Below are 19,998 nucleotides of genomic sequence, written 5' to 3'. Positions count from 1 at the left end.
AGTCAGGATTTGTAATATAGTTCCAACTATTAACATATTTCACATATTCACCTGTTTCACCATGACAATGCCCCCACCTCAACTGGCGTTCAAGTAATAGAATTTACAAGTCTGTTTTTCTGATTTGCTGGTCCAGGTACACCATTTCTTTCTCGGTTTTTTGAATGGTTTTCATTAGGTGCACCCTGTACAACTCTTTTACCGGCAACTCGGAAACATATGGACGACATTTCATTTCTGCAGTTCTACATACAGATTTAACATGGTATTGACCGAAAATCTCACTGTCTAGAAGTTGATGGACCCTCCTCATGGTGATGCCCAGCCATGTTCTGTTGAAGGACAAGAATGTGCTAGTTTGTCCATTATCTATGCTCATCACTTCAGTGTACATGTCAAACTCCAAATTCCACTCAAGAATGTAAATGAATATGAATGGGTAGAGCAGTGCCAGTAGCTATACATAATATTAAGACACACTTTTCAGTAGGCCCCTCCGGATCTCTCCCTGTGGCAGCAGACAGCGTCTCCTCCTCTCCTCTCCCTCCTATACATACATATACATATATATATATATATATATATATATATATATATATATATATATATATATATATAAATATATATAAAAGTTTTATTTAAAAAAAAGACATAAGTGTATACTTGCATGTGATGTAGGCACTAGTGTCCTGGGGGGTGACAGGCTCAGATGAGCCTCCCCCAGGGATGCCTTCAGACACAGGGCGACCCCTGTATTGGCTGAGAGCCAGCTCCTCAGCCTCTGTCAGAGGTGGTGGAGGTGGCCCTCCACCCGTTTTTCGGGCCTCTGCCTTCTTTCTGTTGGCTGAGCAGAACTCAATGTTTGCAATCTGAATTAATATTTACGTTACGTTTAATAGCCTAAGTCAATTAAAAATAAAAAAAATAAATCAAAGTGAGGTGCAATCATAGCCTAGCAAAATATGCCTTACCTTTTTGAATGATGTTTTTATGTTTCATTTTGAGCTGCTTCCAAGTCCTCCTTTCTCCTGTTGGATTGCACCTAAATGAAAAACTCAGATTTCATTCCTACTTATATTCATAACTATAGGCTTTGCTACGATCTTACGGTTAAATATTACGTCAATGGAATAGTACATTCAAACTTACGCGTTGACTCGGGCAGCAATTTTCTCCCATGCGGTCTCTCTCTCCTTCGCTGCTGCAGCTGTGTTGCATTCGCGGCGAAATATGTGCTCATATTCTCCGTAGCCCAGCAAAAGGATCTCCAACTCCTTCGCACTGAAATATGTTGATCTTTTTTTTTTCTCGGTTGTCATGGTGACTCGTGGTATCGGGGCTCCATTGATGATGGCTTTTTTCAGTGGTTGTGCACGCGCGTACCTCGAGGTTAACATACTCAGAGTTGATTGAACTAACTCAGATCAGCTGTTCTGGAACCGGATACTCAGAGTTTCCCGACTCAGAGTAAGTCAACTCAGAGTTCAGGGATAGACTCAGAGTGTGTTGAACCTGCTTTCTGGAATACCCCCCAGGTGTGCCTCACCAAATGGTGCGTGAGTGTGTATGTTTGTAAGGTGCACAACTATCTACATTGCTCATCCAAACAAAAACAGAGCTGCAGAACTGACCTAATACAACAACTCGAAAATACACCCCTGCCACATGGTTTATAAAGTCCAATATGTAGACAGCAGAAAAAGCATGAATGTTGAATTGCATTTATTGCAATTCATTTAGAGTTGAGAGGTTACATTACAAAAGATTTGGTAATGTTGCAGACGACTAAAAACCTTACTGTTTTTTAAGAGGATTATTCCCAGATGTATATTTGAATGTGTGTTACTTAATTTATCTGTGGTAGTGTTACATAAGGAAGGGAAAACAATAACTACATGGAAGAAAACCTGAAGCTGAAATAAGTGATTTCAGCACTAATGTAGATCAACGAAAATATGTCTCTGTTATGATCTGAATCACAGAACCTCTGCTTTAAAATATACATCAGTGAACAAAATTCAGAACAACCAAATCAAATCAAATTATATATATTCAGTACAATAAAGTCAAATCTATTCTAATCTAATCTAATTTAACAGTCAAACTGTAATGTAGTTGCAAGTGTTACCTGCAACTACATTTTTACACATGATACAAGTTGCTCTGTACAGTTCAGCAAAGCAGTAAGTTGGCTGTAGTAAGACTGTGCTACAGTAAAAAATGGTTCTAGCATTAGTAGGACTGCAGGTGCTGCAGAATCTTCTTGTAGACAACTATATTAGTAACACAATTATTTGTCAGGTTTTCTTTGGTGGGGAAGCCAAAGCATGGGGTGGATAACAAAAGAACAATTCATTGTTTGTCAAATAGTAACTAAGTTCAACTCCACCCCTGGCAGGTTGTATTCAATTCCCTTGTAAGTCTCTTTGGATAAAAGCGTCTGCTAAATGACATGTAATGTAATTTGTTCTTTGAGCTCAAAAATAAAGTAAAAATATATTGAATAGCTACTACGGGGCAACTGTGCTGGTTGCAAAAACAAGGACTGTGTTTGAAGGGAAGTCTTTGAGAAAATGAGCCTAAACTTTCAAAAATAGCTTGCCAAAGGACTACAATGAAAATGTGAATGAAATTTGCATTGTACCTTGTCCTCAGCCTCAGGCTGTGGATTGCAAAATACAATGGAGTGTATTCAGTTTACAGAATAGGTCTATACAGGTATGGCCTATTCCAGTATATAGCTACATTCCCCACCATAGTTTTCTTTGGTGGGGAAGCCAAAGCATGGGGTGGATAACAAAAGAACAATTCATTGTTTGACAAATAGTAAAGTAAGGTAGTAAAAGTGAAGCAAAATGCAGACGGAGGTGCCAGAAGTAATAGGTGGAGCAGGAAAAGACTGATGAGGCAGTCTTGCTTTTTTTTCTTTTCTTTTACAAGAAATGTAAAAAATAAAGTAATCTACAAAAATATTTAAAACTTGCAGATTGTGCGCTAAAGTTAATGATGTTTTTACTGTATTCTTTTACAGAATTATTCTGGCAACCACAGCTGCCAATTTTGTTTTGGGGGTTTTCTTTTTCACTGGAAAACCATATATTATTATGTGTATTTTCATCTCCACCGTCATGCTGTTAATATCTTATAAGAAAGGAAATGTCTAATGTCTTAGAAAGGTCTAATGCGGTCAGTTGATCATCCAGAATTGCTTCCTCTGATTGTCTTAAGTCGCGATACTGTTTTCTATCTCAGTCGGGTTCAGGTATGTGTAGGGCACTTCCAGCTGTGAGTTTCTTGCCGTTATTTCTTCACTGAGGTAAGACAACTCTGCTTGAAACTCCTTAATCATCTCCTTCAGGGCAGGTTCATCGAATCGTTGTTCAGGGTAAGCACCCAAGGGAACCTGTACAGAAAAGTACATTGACACAGGGTTTCCTGGTACAAAAGGTCTTAATCATCATCATACTGTATTCTTTAATGTATGTATGAGCACAAACTTACAAAGTCAGTGTATCTTTTTGAAAGTAACCACAACAACGCCAGTAGTTTGGCAGTATCTCCAATATTTGGGAGGGTCTCCAAAATCGTTGTCATGCTTGACTGCCCCTTAGTGGTTGGAGGAGGTTTGTGCAGCAGCATTGGACCATTTGGCAACCAGGAGAAGTAGTCGAACTAGATGATGAAACAAGTTTTAGTGTGGTAGCTACATTAAAAAAAAATAAATAAATGAAATTAACTGAATTTATATTCAACATAAAGGAATCTTCAGTAGTACACATAGGCCTCGTTGTCACACACACAGAGACTTTCACACAAACACACAAAAGCCGCTTTTCCACCTATGGTACCAGCTCGTCTCGCCTCGGCACGCCATGGTTTAGGTTGGTTTTACACTACATAATACCTACGTAATGTGGGCCGAGTCATCACTGTGTGGCTGCATGAAACTGCCATGACTTTGTTTTACACACGACACACACAAACGAGTGACCAGTGACATGCAAAGCAGTTGTTTTCAGTGCCACTGAATCATTGGAATCAGTTCATTAAAAGTATTTGTTCAGTACTTCCTCCATGACCGGAGCACAGACTCTGTCTGACACAGTCACTAGACTGAAATACAGTGGCAGGGTTTGTGATGCCGCTCGCGATCAACGGTGCTGTCGCTAAATACACCAGACTCCTCTGTTAAATATTGACATTTTAGATATGTCCCTGGTAATAGTTGGAGATTAACCCACGATTATAGGAGTGTTAAGTCTTTTGCGTAAAATCTTGCAAATTGGAGAATTTGCGGATGTCAGTAATTGTCTCCAAGTTGTTCTTTGCCCAGGGCATCAAATTTCCTAAAACCATCCCTGGTAGTAGAGATACAGTAGGCAGCTACACTTGCTTGAGAACAGTTCAAGACCTTTCACCTCTCATCCAGGAAGCTTCCTCAGTTCTGACTGACTCTAGGTATTACTTGGTTAGTTAGTTAGTTAGTTAGTTGCCCTCTTGGGGAAATTCGTTTTCACAGTTTCTGTACATTTGCTTGTCTCACTTTACGAAAAATCACAGCAGAAAAAGCTGAAGCGGGCTTAAATGCATTTATTAGGTTTATGTAGGCCAAAATCTTGTCCAATTACAATATGAGATCGGGCCTTGCTAAGGACGATTATTAAAAGAAAAAAAAATAAGGGATGAAGAAATTTGCAGATCTGTCAAATGTCCTCTATCTTTGAAGAATGAAAGCAACTTTGATCTCCTATTTACTCTTGCCTCACCTGTCCATTATTGACTGCAGCATGTTGAGCTGTAGATATGAAGATCACCATGGTGATGAATCTGATCACTTCCTCTGTACAATGAAAGCATTCTGGTATTCCTGTTGGCAGCACCACAATGATCAGTTATATTTGCTTTGAGATATTTTACAGTGTATAATATGCGTTGCTTTATATCCAGGTTGTGTTAACACATTGTGTCAGAATGTGGGTTAAATACCTGATGCTTTGTTTCCCAAGAAGCCATGAGTGAATATCTCACTGATCCATTCCTGCAGCTCAGCGTCTTTACAGACATCACTGTTTGTGGGATAATAGAACTCCACCACTGCCTTCACAAATCTGATAAACACACAAACAGTTTTGGTAATTTATTGTTTAATGCATGTTTAGTGCTCCTCAACTCATCATTAGTTTTTCTGCCACAGTCCTGGCTCCAGCAACTGTTGGCAGCTTTTCTCCCATCTTCTCAATGGTGATTGTCTGGATGGAGTGGTGTGCTTGTCTGCAGCTACTGATGCCCCAACTGTCTTCTGTCTTCTGCAGTAGCTTTCAGCACTTGATTGTGATGCCAAGTGCATCGGTCCTGCCAAATTTGCCATTGGGCAGCAACTCAAAGTCCCCTTGCATTTCCTCCCCAATGCCACGTCCATTGCACACAAAATGGACGATGTGGAGTTATTGTGTGACCACACACGGCGATCCTCAACACACTACACTGACAGGGCAACAACAGGGACTCCAGAAAGGATAGAGATAGAGGACTTTGTAAGTGTGTACACAATGGCTGGTGCTCTCAGAGCCTCTGCTCACCTGATATAGAGACTTTGTCAGTCCTACTTAGTAAACAATGACAATAAAGGCTTCTATTCTATTCTATTCTATATCTACATACAGTACGAGGATCTGCATCCTGCTTTAAAATCAACAGCTCAAATAATTTTGTGTACCTGTTGATAATGTTCCACACTGACAGTCCATCATCTCTGTAGTAGAAGTCAGGGACAGACTCCAGTCCCCGTTCAGCGATGTTTTCTGGCAGGCAGAGGGAGCTGTAGGTTGTTTCAGAGTGAGTCCTTCTCATAAGCTCTATCATCCCCTCATAACCAAGTGAGCTCTAATAATCAGAAACACAGAAATATTTATCATGAGATGGGTTTTTCTAAGAGTAAAAATTGCATTGTAAAAAAAGTAAAAACAACCTGTATTTAGTTTATGTAAATGGAAAAGAAATAATTCTGTACAATCCCAACCATAGTTAGAGCCCCATCAGGTCCTAAAAGCTCTTTTCGGCCAAGTGTGTTTAAGTAGAGAGTGACCCGGAAGTGTGGAATCAGCAGCTGAACAGACAAAGAGGGGGAGAATGTTAAATGTCTAAATATCATGGTTTTTTTAACAGGCAGCACACGTGCTGATCCCTAACAGGAAGACATCATTATTTGAAAAGTTCTTAATTAATAAAATGGGACGCTGAAAATAGAAAAAAAGTCCTTTATGTCAACACATAATATGGATGTGCAAATAAAAACTTTACAGATCATGGCCCGATTAGGAAGTAACAGGTTCAACAAGATCTTGAACAAAACATAAATTAAAAATCAACTATATTCATATGTTTAGGCTTAAAAGGCTTTGAGAGAAGTCATTGACAAAAACTCTGCTGTGTCGTCATACCTTGTAGAGAGGATGAATCGCAGGGAAGCAGCGAAGAGTGGCAATAGCATAAACCTCAGACATAAAGTGAGTACACATGAAGTGATGAGTCGACTCATGATCCATTACATCTGCATTCCTGATAAAGATCTTAGCAAGTAGCCAGTCTGTCTCTGTGTCACTCGGCAGAAAGATGGGATTCTGCTCTGATGGTTGTTGATGAAGCTGAATATAATGAAAACAACCGTAATGGTTTCACTTAAATGTGTACAGTGTAAATAAGTACTGTTACAGATTCATTGCGTCAGTGATATACCTGTATTGCTATCGGTTTCAGTTTGTTTTCTGGATTCATGTAGAACAAACAGAGACCAGCAGTCACAGGCAGAGGTTCTCCATCGTAATCTCTTGGGCAAATTCCGTCCATCTTCTTCTCATCAAAGATGAATATGTTGCCTTTCTGTATGGGAAGTAAACAAGACATAGCCCAGATGCCTGGTCAAAAAAAAAGTCACCACCTAAAAAAAATTTATTATTGCACTTATTCGCTGTGGCATTGTTTCCATAAGCTTCTGAAATGTCACAAGATTTATTTCCGTCCAGTGTATTCATTTTTCACACAGATCTTGTATTGATGATGGGAGAGTCAGACCACTGCACAAAGCCTTGTCCAGCACATCCCAAAGCTTGGATTGGATGAATCCAATCCAAGCTTCTTCTTTTTTTTATATACCTCCATTTCTGCCTGTAGCGATGTTCCCTCTTCCAGAAAAGGCTTCACCATCTCCTCTGAGACTGGAAAGTTTGGGGGAAGGTCCGAGCAGCATTTAATCATATTGGGGTTGATACCGTTTAGAAACTGGTATCCATAAAAGTCATCTTCCTTCCAGTGCTCTCTCACGTACTCTGGAAGGAAGAAAATCAAAAAAGCAAATGCGACTTTAGAGGTCACCTGAGTTGACGTGTGTGCTGCATTTTGAGATTGACACAGTAAATTCCCATGCATGATAGTAATCTGTGCAAGTTCTGACAGGAATTGCATTGTTGGAAGCCTAACTTGAAGCTAGAGCAGTAGCTCTGCTGTGTTGTCTTAAGCAGCAGAAGTAAAACAATCGAAAACTACCTGACATTGTTGTCCGTCTGTTCCAGAAGACTTTTGTCATGTCTTCAATGCTTTCCCATTTTTTTGTGGACCCAATCATCCCTTTAAGCTTGAGTTCAATACCACTGAAAACAAAGGAAAACAAAGGGAACATGACTATATATTGGATACAGTTTGTCTTGATTGCAAATATTAATATCCAGTAGACCCACAGGGATTTTTTTGTATCAGCCAGTTCAGTTGATTTGGACTTAGATAAGCGGATTTCAGCTGGGAAGTTGGACGCATTATCAAAGCCGTTTACTTGAGGTAGTCCCTCAGCCAATGTCTTCCACCTAAAAAGCAAACAACTGTGTTAAGTCTTCAGATAAGTCTCTGAGACAATAACTGTACAGTATATACTGTCCTGTACACTTACTGGTACAAGCTCTTTTTAAATGTCAGCTCTTTTTTTCGATGTTCAATCAACAAGGAATGGTCATCCTCAAACACCTTCATGGCTAAGAGGAGAAAACAAGAGTCAAATTTTACGTTGGACAAATAGAAATTAAAAATATGTCAAAAGTCTTTCTAAAATAATGATGTGGATTTTCTATGATAATCAATTTTTGGGGTTTCCAGACCTCTCCCTCCCCTCAGATCCGCCACCTCTCCCCTGGAGATCCACCTGTGACAGGGGAAAAGAATGACTTCTCCTTTTGGAGTTGTCACCACTATTGTAGAGCAGTACCACTCATCATCTCGGAAAATAGAGCACGGATCCTTTTCCACCTTGACCAGCAGCAATTTCCCCAGAGACTTTCTTGTTTTTATGTTGTATGTCCCTGTCTGCAAGGGAAAATATAAACATACAAATACAAAACATAGAGATTTGCACTGTAAGAGCAGTGAATAACTGGATTCAACTCACACTCCCAGTCGTAAAGTCTCTGCCAATGTTGTCCAAGTTAGCTCGATCACTCTGACCTTCATTTCCAAATAGGGTGAGAAATACATGATCCCATGTTCCTGCATGTTGCATGTCACCCGTTGTCACTTCTATCTTGTACTCAACCATGATCTGTCAGTGGATAGTATCTAATATATCGCTAAAACGACAGGTCCGGGTTATTGTATTCTGTGCTCTGCAGTTTTGATCTAGTAACCTGCCCCACCCTAGTATGTAATTATTCCGGCTTTGGAGGAGGGGAAATATTTAAGTATTGAATCAGAGGCTTAGAGAAACACATACTTGTTTTTTTTTATTTTGAAAAAAAACACCATACAGATACATAGAATTATGTTGAGGTTATAAAAACTTGTAACATAACCGAAGAATAATGTCTGTCATTGCCACAGTGCTCACAACAAAAGTTTCCAGGTCCAGTAAATTTGGCATTTGGCGAGAGAGATGACGACCTGTTGTGCTTGTGAAGTTATCTTCCCCAATCTGTTTACCTAATCTCTTAATTTCAAGGAATGGAATGAGTTTGTGAACTGGCTAATCTTGTGATGAAATTAACTGAAATGAAATCAGAGTGCACACAAATGATAGGGTTGAGAGGCAACCTGTTATTTTGACAATGATAGGTTTGGCCATTTTTGGGGCATGTCTACTTAACATCCTAAGGATCCTCAAATGTACCTGCTCTGCCATGTGTAAACCACCTCATAAAAATGCACATTGTGATACATAATTATTAAGTGTGCAAACTAGCCTTTGGCTTTTTACAGAATACCTGTGTGGAGTAGACACTATGGCACCAGACTTCCTGTATTCCCTCAAGGGATTTAGACCTTGTGTTCACACGGGATGCGTTGTGGCTGTGTTTTCACTTTGCCGTCCATGTTAACAAATGAGTGTGTTCATACGTGTCTTTTTTTGAGCTTCAGGCTTCTCGTCTATTTATCACAAGTGTGATCCCAGCAAAATCAAAGACAGAGAGGAGCTCTGTTGATAATGATATTGACATTCTACCGGCATGATTACATAGAACTGACACCTGTCGGGCGTAGTTCTCGGAGTAAACATTAGTGGCATGGGGAAGAGCAGTGCGAGTGAAACACAGCCGCTGTGAACACACACAGGCGAGGTAGAAGTCGGGACTCACAAGAGTTCACACTGACTTTCATTAGAGGGTAATTTACTGGACTGGATTATCCAGTTAAACCAGTGTTTTGTTTCTGACGTACAAAAACAACTGACACGCTAGTGAGAACCTAAGTTAACTTTTCTATTTTTTCTAGGTAAAACTTCCATCCATCTCTGCACATACAACTATTATTGGAACAAATTTAAATTTAACCCAGAATCTCCCAGAATGCAGTCAATTAACAATCCAGGATTGCTCTCTTCATCTGTCTTAAGTAGTGATACTGTTTTTGGGTTCAGGTATGTGTTAGGCATTTCCAGCTGTGAGTTTCTTGCCGTTATTTCTTCACTGAGGTGAGACAACTCTGCTTGAAACTCCTTCATCATCTGCTTCAGGGCAGGCTCATCAAATCATTGGGTAAGCACCCAAGGGAATCTGCCAAAGTGATGAAACAAAGACATAAAGGTACATTGTCACAGGGTTTCCTGTTACAAAAGGTCTTAATCATCATACTGCATTTTTAGGTGACTGGACTTGCTTGTGTTTAGTTGCAGACTTTTCACCTCTCATCAGGAGGCTTTTTCCTGTTTTGACTGGTTGGTGGCAAACCCCCTTAAAACCCTCTGGAAAAATTTGTGCTGAAATGCAGTCTAGAAATCATACTATTGTGCAGGGCTTGCGGAACCGCAAATATTGTCTTTCAATTTATTTATGTGTACATATATATATATATATATATATATATATATATATATATATATATATATATATATATACTGTATATATATATATATATATATATATACACATATATAACCTAGGTAATTGCCCCCTGAACCTAACAACTGGTTGTGCCACCGTTAGCAGCAACAATTGATTGAATGAAGTGTTTGCAATAATAATAATAATAATAACACATTTTATTTGTTGGTGCCTTTCTGACACTCAAGGTCACCTTACACAAAAACACACAAATGCAACATAAACATAGAATAAATTACAGTGAAATATAAAAATATTAGACAATAAAATATGACAGTGCTGTGTGGTCAGTGAGAATATGATTTACTGAAAATGGTTTTTAGTTGTGATTTTAATTGTGGGGAGGGGTTATGTGTATATATATACTGTATATATATACTGTATATATATATATAAACATACAGTATATAGAGCATATAGGTTTGGCTAGTTTATTTTCACTTAATAAATAAAATTCATCACTTAAAAACTGCATTTTGTGTTGACTTGGGTTATCTTTGTCTAATATTTAAATTTGTTTGATAATCTTAAACATTGTGTGACAGACATGCAAAAAAAAAAGAAACCAGGGAGGGGACAAATACTTTTACACGGCACTAGATTTCCCATAATAAATAAAAAAGCTGTTATAATCAAAATATATGACAGATAACATCGTACTGCTTAGTCCTTCTGGTTCTTGTGTCGATGTGAAAATAAATTGTCATAATGTGATGCATTAACTTCCACAGTTACTGTAGTCTGTGGACTGTGCCACATCTCGAATGCATTGTTTTTGGTGATTTAAAGTCGTAAATTGGTCTGATTTTGCCAGTACAGCGTACTGTGAGTGATGACTGGTTAGTTTGGAGCTCAGCTAAATCATTGAGATATGTACTGTAGATAGTAATGAGGTTGTTTTGTTTAACAGCCACAACTATAATGACCAGCCAATTTGACCAGAAAGACCTGTTGGTCCAGTGAACTGATAAGAGCCCAGGGTGGGGAGCAGACAAGTAAAACAATGGGATGTAAAATAGGCAAAAAAAATAATAGAAATAAAATACTCATCGTTAGCTTGAGGCTATAGCAGTAGCAATGTAGAGCAAAGCAGCGGAAATCAAACGTGAAACAATACCTGATATTGTTGTCTTGTTGGCCCAGAAGACATTTTTCATGTTGTCAATGAGCCAATCATCCCTTTAAGCTTTAATTCAATCCCCCTGAATTAGGACAGGGTAATAGAAAGAAGAAAAGCAAATGGTTTGTGACTTTAATGGACACAGCTTGTGTCAAGTTTCAATACTTATATACAGAAGACTCACATTCTGAACATCGTATCAGATAGTTCACCTGTTCTGGATTTAGAAAAGCGGATTTCAGCTGGGAGCTTGTATTCATCATCAAAAATTATTTTGTGGGGTAGTCCTTCAATGGCAATCATCCATCTTAAAAAACAAACAAAACAAAACAATGAGCAAACGACTGTGAAATACATACGGATAGAGTCCCATACTGTCCTGTACACTTACTGGTACAAGCTCTTTTTTTCGATGTTCAATTCTCATTTGTTTATTTAATCCCCAAATTACAACAACATATGCAGCATAGTATTGTTTGGGTTCATTTTTTAGTCAACAATAAGCTTTCCTTTGTCTTGTTAACCAGTTTCGGTGTGTATCTTCCAACTTCCTCAGAACTGTCACCTGATGTTAAAGGTTCTATCTCACTTATGTGAGTTTTGGAGGTCTACTTAAAAATATTAGCTTGTTTTTATGGTCAAAAACCTCATAGTTTCTGCAAAGGAGCCTTTCGACTTCTCCTGTCAGTTCTGGCTCTCGCAGCCATCCCGTTTTGTGTTGTGATTGGTCAGCTACTGAGAGCATTCCTATTGGCCACCCCCTCCCAGAGTGCGCTGTTCATCCTGCAGTTAGTAGCTTCAACACTATACCTCATTGCTCCTTACATTTTGAGTCATCAGTCACAAGAAACAGAGACAACTGAAAACCTGTATCGGTAATAAAACTGGTATTGAAAAAAGTATTGTTCAGGAACCGGTAACAGTATTGGTATTGGTAAATAAAAAAATGTATGATTGATATTCAGGCCTAGTCCTGTCTCCTGCCTTGAGAAGCTGCGTGAGAGAGAAGGGTGTTAGGGAGAGCTACATGTTGTCGTCTACAGGGCAGTTAAGATGCAAATACAACTGTGTAATGCTACTGTGGTATTTGTTTTACTCAAATATTTATATGGCCTAAGTTTCATCAGTTTTGCAGGACACGGACACGGTTGCCTTTGACTCAGGTGACAAGGGGATAATTATATGCAGTAGAACATTTATATATGTATACATACATACATGTGTGTATATATATATATATATATATATATATATATATATATATATATAATGGGAGGAAAACACGATTTAAAAATACATCTATAGACAATTCAGTCAGACTTTATTCATGTTGCACTTTTTATGCAAAGTAATATAATTGTAAGTGGTTTATACGATAAAATGGCACCGCCCCACCCATTGCCCATCAATACAAGCACATAAAGAGAATCCAGAGAGAGCCCACGCACACACAAGCTGAACATGCAAATTCTACACAGAAAGGCCCTCAGATCAAACCTTCTTGCTGTGAGTCAACAATGCTAGAAAAACTCATCTCAGTAATCAGTGATGAGGAAACATTGGAGACTAAAAATACTAATAAATGACCAGAAAAAAAAAGCAGGAATTAAAAGAATAGAAAATAAATACACAAATCAAACATAATACCGTAAATAAAAGTTAATAAAATTGTATATTGGTGAAGTAAAATATACTAAAATATAATAAGATAGATAAGATTAAAAATCAGAAAGTGAGTTAAATTAGAAACGAGTGAAAATGACTAAATAAACTAAAACATGACGGTCAATGAAATAATAAATGCTGTTGAATACATCAAATTAATTATTATGTAGACTAATGCGTGGGATAAATAAAATGTATAGGGACATGGTGTGCACCAATACCCACAACTCTCTGTATTCAATCCCGATCAGGTTGACAGTCTTGTGTTTCTGGTAAATAATATTAGAAATTAAGTTGGGCCGTTTGCCTTGACCAAAGCATTATTACATTTTAGATCAAAGCTGTAGGAGCTTCCTCTAGTCAGATATTTCCCATTCAGGGAGTGTTTATTCCATCCTACTCAATACACTCAACACTAGCAGCATTGCTAATAAATGACATTAAGAAATAAAGAAATTTTTTTGGATTAGTTTTTTTTTTTTTACTTTCATCAATGGTGGATCTAAGTTTCTTGTTAAAACTGATTGTAAAATCAGGAGAGGAGGGTAAATAGTCAGTCACATAAAAGGTCAATAACATTTGCAGCTACTTCAATGGTGAAATAGCGTTTCCCCATAGTTCATTCTACAAACTCTTGTTGCATAAAACCATTGACATTTAAAAACATTTTACACAGAAATTATCAAAGATTCCCACATCTACGTCTGAAGAAACACAAGTAGAGACCAGGTCTCTGCCAGTAATTACAAGGTCTAAAATGTGGCGTCTTTAGCTGTACCTTGTTTTTACCTGTCCTTAAAGATAATAGTAGATAGTTGTAGTTCCTGTTGTTGTCTGCTTTTAGAATCAATATGTTGAAAACCAAATATGATGATCAAAACCTCTTACTATCCCGTCATATGGCATGCCCCCAGAATCACACACAGTATAATGCAATATGATCAGCTAATAGCCTGATCCCTGCAACAGCCTTAAATACTTGTACTGTTTTCTATCTCAGTCGGGTTCAGGTATGTGTAGGGCACTTCCAGCTGTGAGTTTCTCGCTGTTATTTCTTCACTGAGGTAAGACAACTCTGCTTGAAACTCCTTAATCATCTGCTTCAGGGCAGGCTCATCAAATCGCTCAGGGTAAGCACCCAAGGGAATCTGCCAAAGTGACAAAACCAAGACAGAAAAGTACATTAACAAAGGCTTTCTTGGTACAAAAGGTCTTAAACCAGCATACTGTATTTTTTATGTATGTATGAGCACAAACGTACAAAATCAGTGTATCTTTTTCCAAGTACCCACAACAATACCAAGGATTTGGCAGTCACTCCAACATTTGGGAGGGTCTCTAAAATTGTCTTCATGCTTGACTGCCCCTTAGTGGTTGGAGGAGGTTTGTGCAGCACGATTGGACCGTTGGGCAAACAGGAGATGTAGTCATACTAGACGATGAAACAAGTTTTAGTATCTATATGAATACATTTATGCTATTTTATGTCATACAGCGAGGGTGTACGATATTTTATCAATCAAATCTAATGGTCAGATCATAACCTGCTAACAGCAGATTAAAAGAATAAGATAACTGCAGTCAAATAGAGAGAGACGGAGAGTGCTGCTGTTTACATAGACTGCCAAAGTGGAGGGGTGCGTTTGATATGTGCGAGTGTCACTACATTATCAACTCTCGCCTCACCTGTCCATTATTGACTGCTGAATGTTGAGCTGTCACTGTGAAGATCACCATGGTGATAAATCTGATCACTTCCTCTGTACAATGAAAGCTTGCTGGCATTCCTGTTAACAGCACAACCATAGTTAACCTTTGGCATTCACCCTTGGGTTAAATCATTTAAATGTACTAGAGGTTACTTTACTCTACATACAGGTTGTGTTAGCACATCATGTCAGAACAAGGGTTACATACCTGTGGCTTTGTTTCCCAAGAAGCCATGAGTGAATATCTCACTGATCCAGTCCTGCAGCTCAGTATCTTTACCAACTTCCTCGTCAGTTGGATAATAGTACTCCACAACTGCCTTCACAAATCTTATAAACACGCAAAAGTACTTGGAATTTGATAATTTGCATGTGGAAAAAAGATAGTCCCCCTTTACCGTGCCTGCTGTAAAAAGGTGATTACAGTACCTGTTGATGATGTTCCACACTTTGAGTCCATCATCTCTGTAGAAGAAGTTGGGGACAGACTCCAGTCCTCGTGCAGTGATGTTCTCTGGCAGGCAGAGGGAGCTGTAGGTTGTTTCAGCATGAGTTCTTCTCATGAGCTCTATCACCCCCTCATACCCAAGTGAGCTCTAAATAATAAATAAGGCAATCAGAGATGGCACACTTCCCTCCATTCACGCAACAAGCCTCTGTCTGGCAAATGCGGAAACACTAACAGACACACACAGAGCCATTAAAAACAATATTTCACTCCCACTCTGTGGGGTTAAGTAATAATGCAGAAATATTCATCATGACATGTATATTTCTCTGAGATAAAAAAGTACATTGTCTAAGTATTAAGAAAATGTACATGATTAAATATAATTGAATTAGACATCATTTTGTATGTTGAATGTATAAGAGTCCTACCACAGAAAGAATCTCATTGGGTCCTAAAAGCAAACTGCGGGCCATCATGTTTATGTGGATACTGCTCTGGATGTGTGGAACCAACAGCTAAGAGAGGAGTAAAAAAATGGTTATTTTGATCACTATAAGAAGTCATAACCAACAACTTTATCAGTTATTTAACAAGTCATGTTCAAAGATGCATCTCCATATAGTTCGTAGGAATAAATTATCATAAATATATTTATATCAATCTAGGGATGTCCTGATCATCTTTTAAGGCCCTAATCCTAATCTGACAGCTGTAATCAGCATTGTTTGACCAAACCATTTGACAATGGTTTGAATTTGTGTTATATTTCATAATTACATACTAAAGATTTAAAATATGGTCAGTTCTGTCATACAGGTAATATGAATTAAATGCCACTACAAGTCTGAACCTAATAAAGCAACACTAGTCTACAGCTAAGATACATAACTGTTAAAAAAGTGTGAACTGACAACCAGCATCTTATCATCCTTATCCATCTACTGTATGTCAGAATATAAATATATACGTCTAATTTGAGTTAATTTAATTCGTTTTTGCACACACACCAATTAGTGACAGTGAATTTGTCCTCGGCATTTAACCCATCCTTATTACACACCAGCAATTATGGCACTTAAAGGATGTGGAAAAGTAAATGTCATCAGTATTTTAGATTTTGGCGAAGAGGAAACAACAAGTTTGACCTAGTGGACAAAATATGGACCGCAAGTTATAAATTACTTTTGCTATTTCGGGTTTAAAAGGCCTTGAGGGAGGATTAAACAAGTCAAAGGCTGATTATCATTTTAGATCCAGCGAATGGAGAAGATCTCTGCTGTGTCGTCATACCTTGTAGAGAGGATGAATCGCAGGTAAACAGCGAAGAGTGGCAATAGCATAAACCTCAGCCATAAAGTGAGTACACAGGAGGTGATGAGTCGACTCATAATCCATTACATCTGCATTTCTGATGAAGATCTTAGCAAGTAGCCAGTCTGTCTCTGTGTCACTCGGCAGAAAGATGGGATTCTGCTCGGATGGTTTTTGATGCAGCTGAATATAATGGAAATTGTTGATTTCACTCCCACATAATATAAAAATGAATATGGTGACAGATTCATTGTGTCAGTGAAACACCTGTATCGCTATCGGCTTAAGTTTGTTTTCTGGATTCATGTAGAACAAACAGAGACCAGCAGTCACATGCAGAAGTTCTCCATTGGAATCTTTTGGGCGAATTCCATCCATCTTCTTTAGGTCATAGATGAATATGTTGCCTTTCTGTATGTTAAGGAATCAAGACATCATAACGAAGCACAGACTTGTAATAACACGCACATATATGATTCAGGAAGTTTACCTCTATAAAACAACAGACTGTACAAATTGGTTTCCTCAACAGATGATGTTCGCTCGTTTAAAGTCACTCTTCTGTCCTACCTTCAGTTCCGTCTGCAGAGAGGTTCCCGTTTCTAGAAAAGGCTTGACCATCTCTTCTGTGACTGGAAAGTTTGGGGGAATCTCCCTGCAGCATTTGATCATATTGGGGTTGCATCCATTCAGAAACTGGTATCCATAAAAGGTGTCTTCCTTCCAGTGCTCTTTAACGTACGCTGGAAGATAAACAAAATGGCAAAAATATGAGAAGAAAATCGTCTCACTATGATCTAAACTGTTTTGCTACTTTTTGTAGTTTGTCTTAAATATTTGAGGTAGAATGCAGCAAAAATTGTCATATTTATAAAAGCACACGTTACATATATAAACATGTTCACAGACAGTAATGCTAAATAAATCAGTATATACAGAATATACAAACATATACAAAAAAAGTCACCACCTGGATTTAACTAAGCAAATAGGTAAGGGGTTGCTGCAGTTGGTCAGGTCTAGGTTCAGCAACATTATGTGCCCAAAGCATGAGGTCAGCTGACTACCTGAATATAATGAATGAATATAATGATATTCCATCAATGCATTTTTTTTCTTCCCTGATGACATGGGCATATTCTAAGATGACAATGCCAGGATTCATCAGGCTCAAATTGTGAAAGAGTGGTTCAGGGAGCATGAGACATCATTTTCACACATGGATTGGCCACCACAGAGTCCAGACCTTAACCCCATTGAGAATCTTTGGGATGTGCTGGAGAAGGCTTTGCTCAGTGGCCCGACTCTCCCATCATCAATACAAGATCTTGGTGAAAAATGAATGCAACACTGGACGGAAATAAATCTTGTGCCATTGCAGAAGCTTATGGAAACAATGCCACAGTGAATGAGTGCCGTAATCAAAGCTAAAAGTGGCCCAACGGTTTTTTTTAGGTGGTGACTTTTTTTTTGGCCAGGCAGTGTATGCTTGTATATAAAGAAACTACTGTTTCATTTAATGCTTTTAGATCAGCCCACAATGGCAAACCGATTAAAAAAGGGTATTATTTAGATCATATAGATTTACCATATCAGAATCTGTTTTATTGGCCAAGTATGACAACATTCTGTGTACTTACATATTAAAAGACATAGGAACAGAGTGCAATGATAATTGATTTATCTTCCGACTCTACCTTGACTAAGACGACGGCGACAAAACCCCCCCCCCAAAAAAAACGTATACATCGCGTTTATGACTAGCACTTGATAGTTTGGCTTACTTGAAGCTCTTACTTACTTCTAGCTCTTATTTGTACCCAAATGTTTAAATGCACTTATTGTAAGTCGCTTTGGATAAAAGCGTCTGCTAAATGTAATGTAATTTAACTGCTTTTGCCTCTGTCGGAAAATAGCCTGTAGCAACTGGGCTGTGACATTACTAGTTAGCGAACTAGAAAGACTTGTTTGTGCAGTGAACTGATCAGAGCCTCTAATATGCAGCAGCACTGCCATGTTGAGTTAATCAGCAGAAATGAGGTATGAAGCCATACCTGACATTGTTGTCTCTTTGTCACATAAGACATGTGTCATGCCTTCAATGGTTTCCCATGTTTTTGTGGATAAAAACATCCCCTTAAGATTGAGTTCATCAAAACTGAATCAATACAGGGTGGAAAAAAAGCAAAACAAAATGCAACATGACTGTAATGGATGCAGTTTGTGTTGACTGTAATTATTAATATAGAGAAGACCCACATTGAACTCTGTGTTTCCATCAATTCAGTAAATCTAGATATAGATAAGCAGATCTCAGGTGGAGGGTTGGAGCCATCGTTGAAGCTGATGATGTGGGGCAGTCCTTCAGTCATCGTCTTCCATCTAAATAACAAATGATGTAACAAAAAAGTGCCAGATGCATACAGATAGAGCCTATATCTGTACAGCACACAAACTGCCCTGTACACTTACTGGTACAGACTCTTTTTGGATATCAGCTCTTTTTTCCGCTGTTCAGTCAACAAGGGATGGTCATCCTCAAACACCTTCATAGCTAAGAGGAGAAAACAATGCACAGCTTTTTAGTTGCAAATAGATAACAGCACAAAAACACACTTATGTCAAAAGTTGTACTATCCAGATTTTCCAGACCTCTCCCTCCCCTCAATTCCACCTCTTCTCCCCTGGTGATCCACCTGTGACAGGGGAAAAGAATGACATCTCCTTCTGGAGTGGTCACCACTATTGTAGAGCAGTACCACTCGTCTGGAGAAACTAAAGGATCTTTTTCCATCTTGACAATCAGAAGTTTCCCCAGAGATGAACTGGTTTTTATGGTGTACGTCCCTGTCTGCAAGGGAAGAAAATACATAAACACTGAAGGAAGCGCAACATATGTTGGAAAAAGGATATTTATCTGCCTAATCAAGTATATGTATGCATAAGCAACATAAACCATATAAGCAATAGAAGAGCAATAAACATCTGGATTCAACTTACAGTCCCAGTTGAACTGAAGTCCCTGCCAAAGTTGTCCACCTTAGTACGATCACTCTGTCCTTCATTTCCAAATAAGGTCAGAGATACATGGTCCCATGTTCCTGCATATTGCATTTCATCGATTGTCACCTCTAGCTTGTACTCAGCCATCGTCAGTCGGCAGCTAATATCTGTAAAGAAACAAATAAAACCCTCAGGTCCAGGTTTTCATTCTTATTGCCTCCTTATCCTTAGCCCCACCCCTAATTAGCTGAGTAGAAATGGTATATTATCGAATTAGGCTTAAAGCAACAATAATCATCAGTATGGACAGTCAGCAAAGAAACTTTGTTAGAGGAATTGAAGCAGAGGAAAAGTGAGTGAATAAATGCTTGGGCAAGTAAATAT

General features: G+C 38.5%; 2 protein-coding genes across 2 annotated transcripts; both read right to left on the bottom strand.

Annotated features, from left to right (window-relative positions):
- Positions 1–2,193: 2,193 nt before the first annotated feature.
- Positions 2,194–8,654, bottom strand: LOC131443339 (hydroperoxide isomerase ALOXE3-like). The gene is made up of 14 exons (XM_058612872.1): positions 8,432–8,654; positions 8,145–8,349; positions 7,940–8,021; positions 7,734–7,856; positions 7,543–7,646; positions 7,153–7,325; positions 6,736–6,879; positions 6,441–6,644; positions 6,020–6,106; positions 5,717–5,883; positions 4,987–5,108; positions 4,767–4,867; positions 3,502–3,672; positions 2,194–3,403 (listed from the first exon to the last, which is right to left on the bottom strand). Exons 1-14 carry the CDS (start codon positions 8,576–8,578, stop codon positions 3,224–3,226), a joined length of 2,010 nt encoding a protein of 669 aa, XP_058468855.1. The 5' UTR covers positions 8,579–8,654; the 3' UTR covers positions 2,194–3,223.
- Positions 8,655–12,779: 4,125 nt separating this feature from the next.
- Positions 12,780–19,769, bottom strand: LOC131443340 (hydroperoxide isomerase ALOXE3-like). The gene is made up of 14 exons (XM_058612874.1): positions 19,612–19,769; positions 19,264–19,462; positions 19,084–19,165; positions 18,871–18,993; positions 18,666–18,769; positions 17,182–17,354; positions 16,879–17,022; positions 16,591–16,794; positions 15,729–15,815; positions 15,279–15,445; positions 15,058–15,179; positions 14,827–14,927; positions 14,402–14,572; positions 12,780–14,288 (listed from the first exon to the last, which is right to left on the bottom strand). Exons 1-14 carry the CDS (start codon positions 19,759–19,761, stop codon positions 14,112–14,114), a joined length of 2,004 nt encoding a protein of 667 aa, XP_058468857.1. The 5' UTR covers positions 19,762–19,769; the 3' UTR covers positions 12,780–14,111.
- Positions 19,770–19,998: the final 229 nt, after the last annotated feature.

The sequence above is a fragment of the Solea solea genome, chromosome 17, assembly GCF_958295425.1.
Source record: "Solea solea chromosome 17, fSolSol10.1, whole genome shotgun sequence".
Classification (NCBI taxonomy): domain Eukaryota; kingdom Metazoa; phylum Chordata; class Actinopteri; order Pleuronectiformes; family Soleidae; genus Solea; species Solea solea.
This window is presented reverse-complemented; position numbering and strand designations above follow the sequence as displayed.

What these genes read in the sequence shown, in the direction of transcription:
- LOC131443339 (XM_058612872.1), bottom strand. Translation starts at nt 8,578, where the DNA reads ATGGTTGAGTACAAGATAGAAGTGACAACGGGTGACATGCAACATGCA. An exon ending in TGAAACCGATAGCAATACAG is followed by an intron (nt 6,645 to 6,735) that starts GTATATCACTGA and finishes CATTATATTCAG; the next exon opens with CTTCATCAACAACCATCAGA. An exon ending in GTGTGGAACATTATCAACAG is followed by an intron (nt 5,109 to 5,716) that starts GTACACAAAATT and finishes TGTGTTTATCAG; the next exon opens with ATTTGTGAAGGCAGTGGTGG.
- LOC131443340 (XM_058612874.1), bottom strand. Translation starts at nt 19,761, where the DNA reads ATGGCTGAGTACAAGCTAGAGGTGACAATCGATGAAATGCAATATGCA. An exon ending in CTCTGCAGACGGAACTGAAG is followed by an intron (nt 17,023 to 17,181) that starts GTAGGACAGAAG and finishes CTTAACATACAG; the next exon opens with AAAGGCAACATATTCATCTA. An exon ending in CGATTCATCCTCTCTACAAG is followed by an intron (nt 15,816 to 16,590) that starts GTATGACGACAC and finishes CTCCTCTCTTAG; the next exon opens with CTGTTGGTTCCACACATCCA.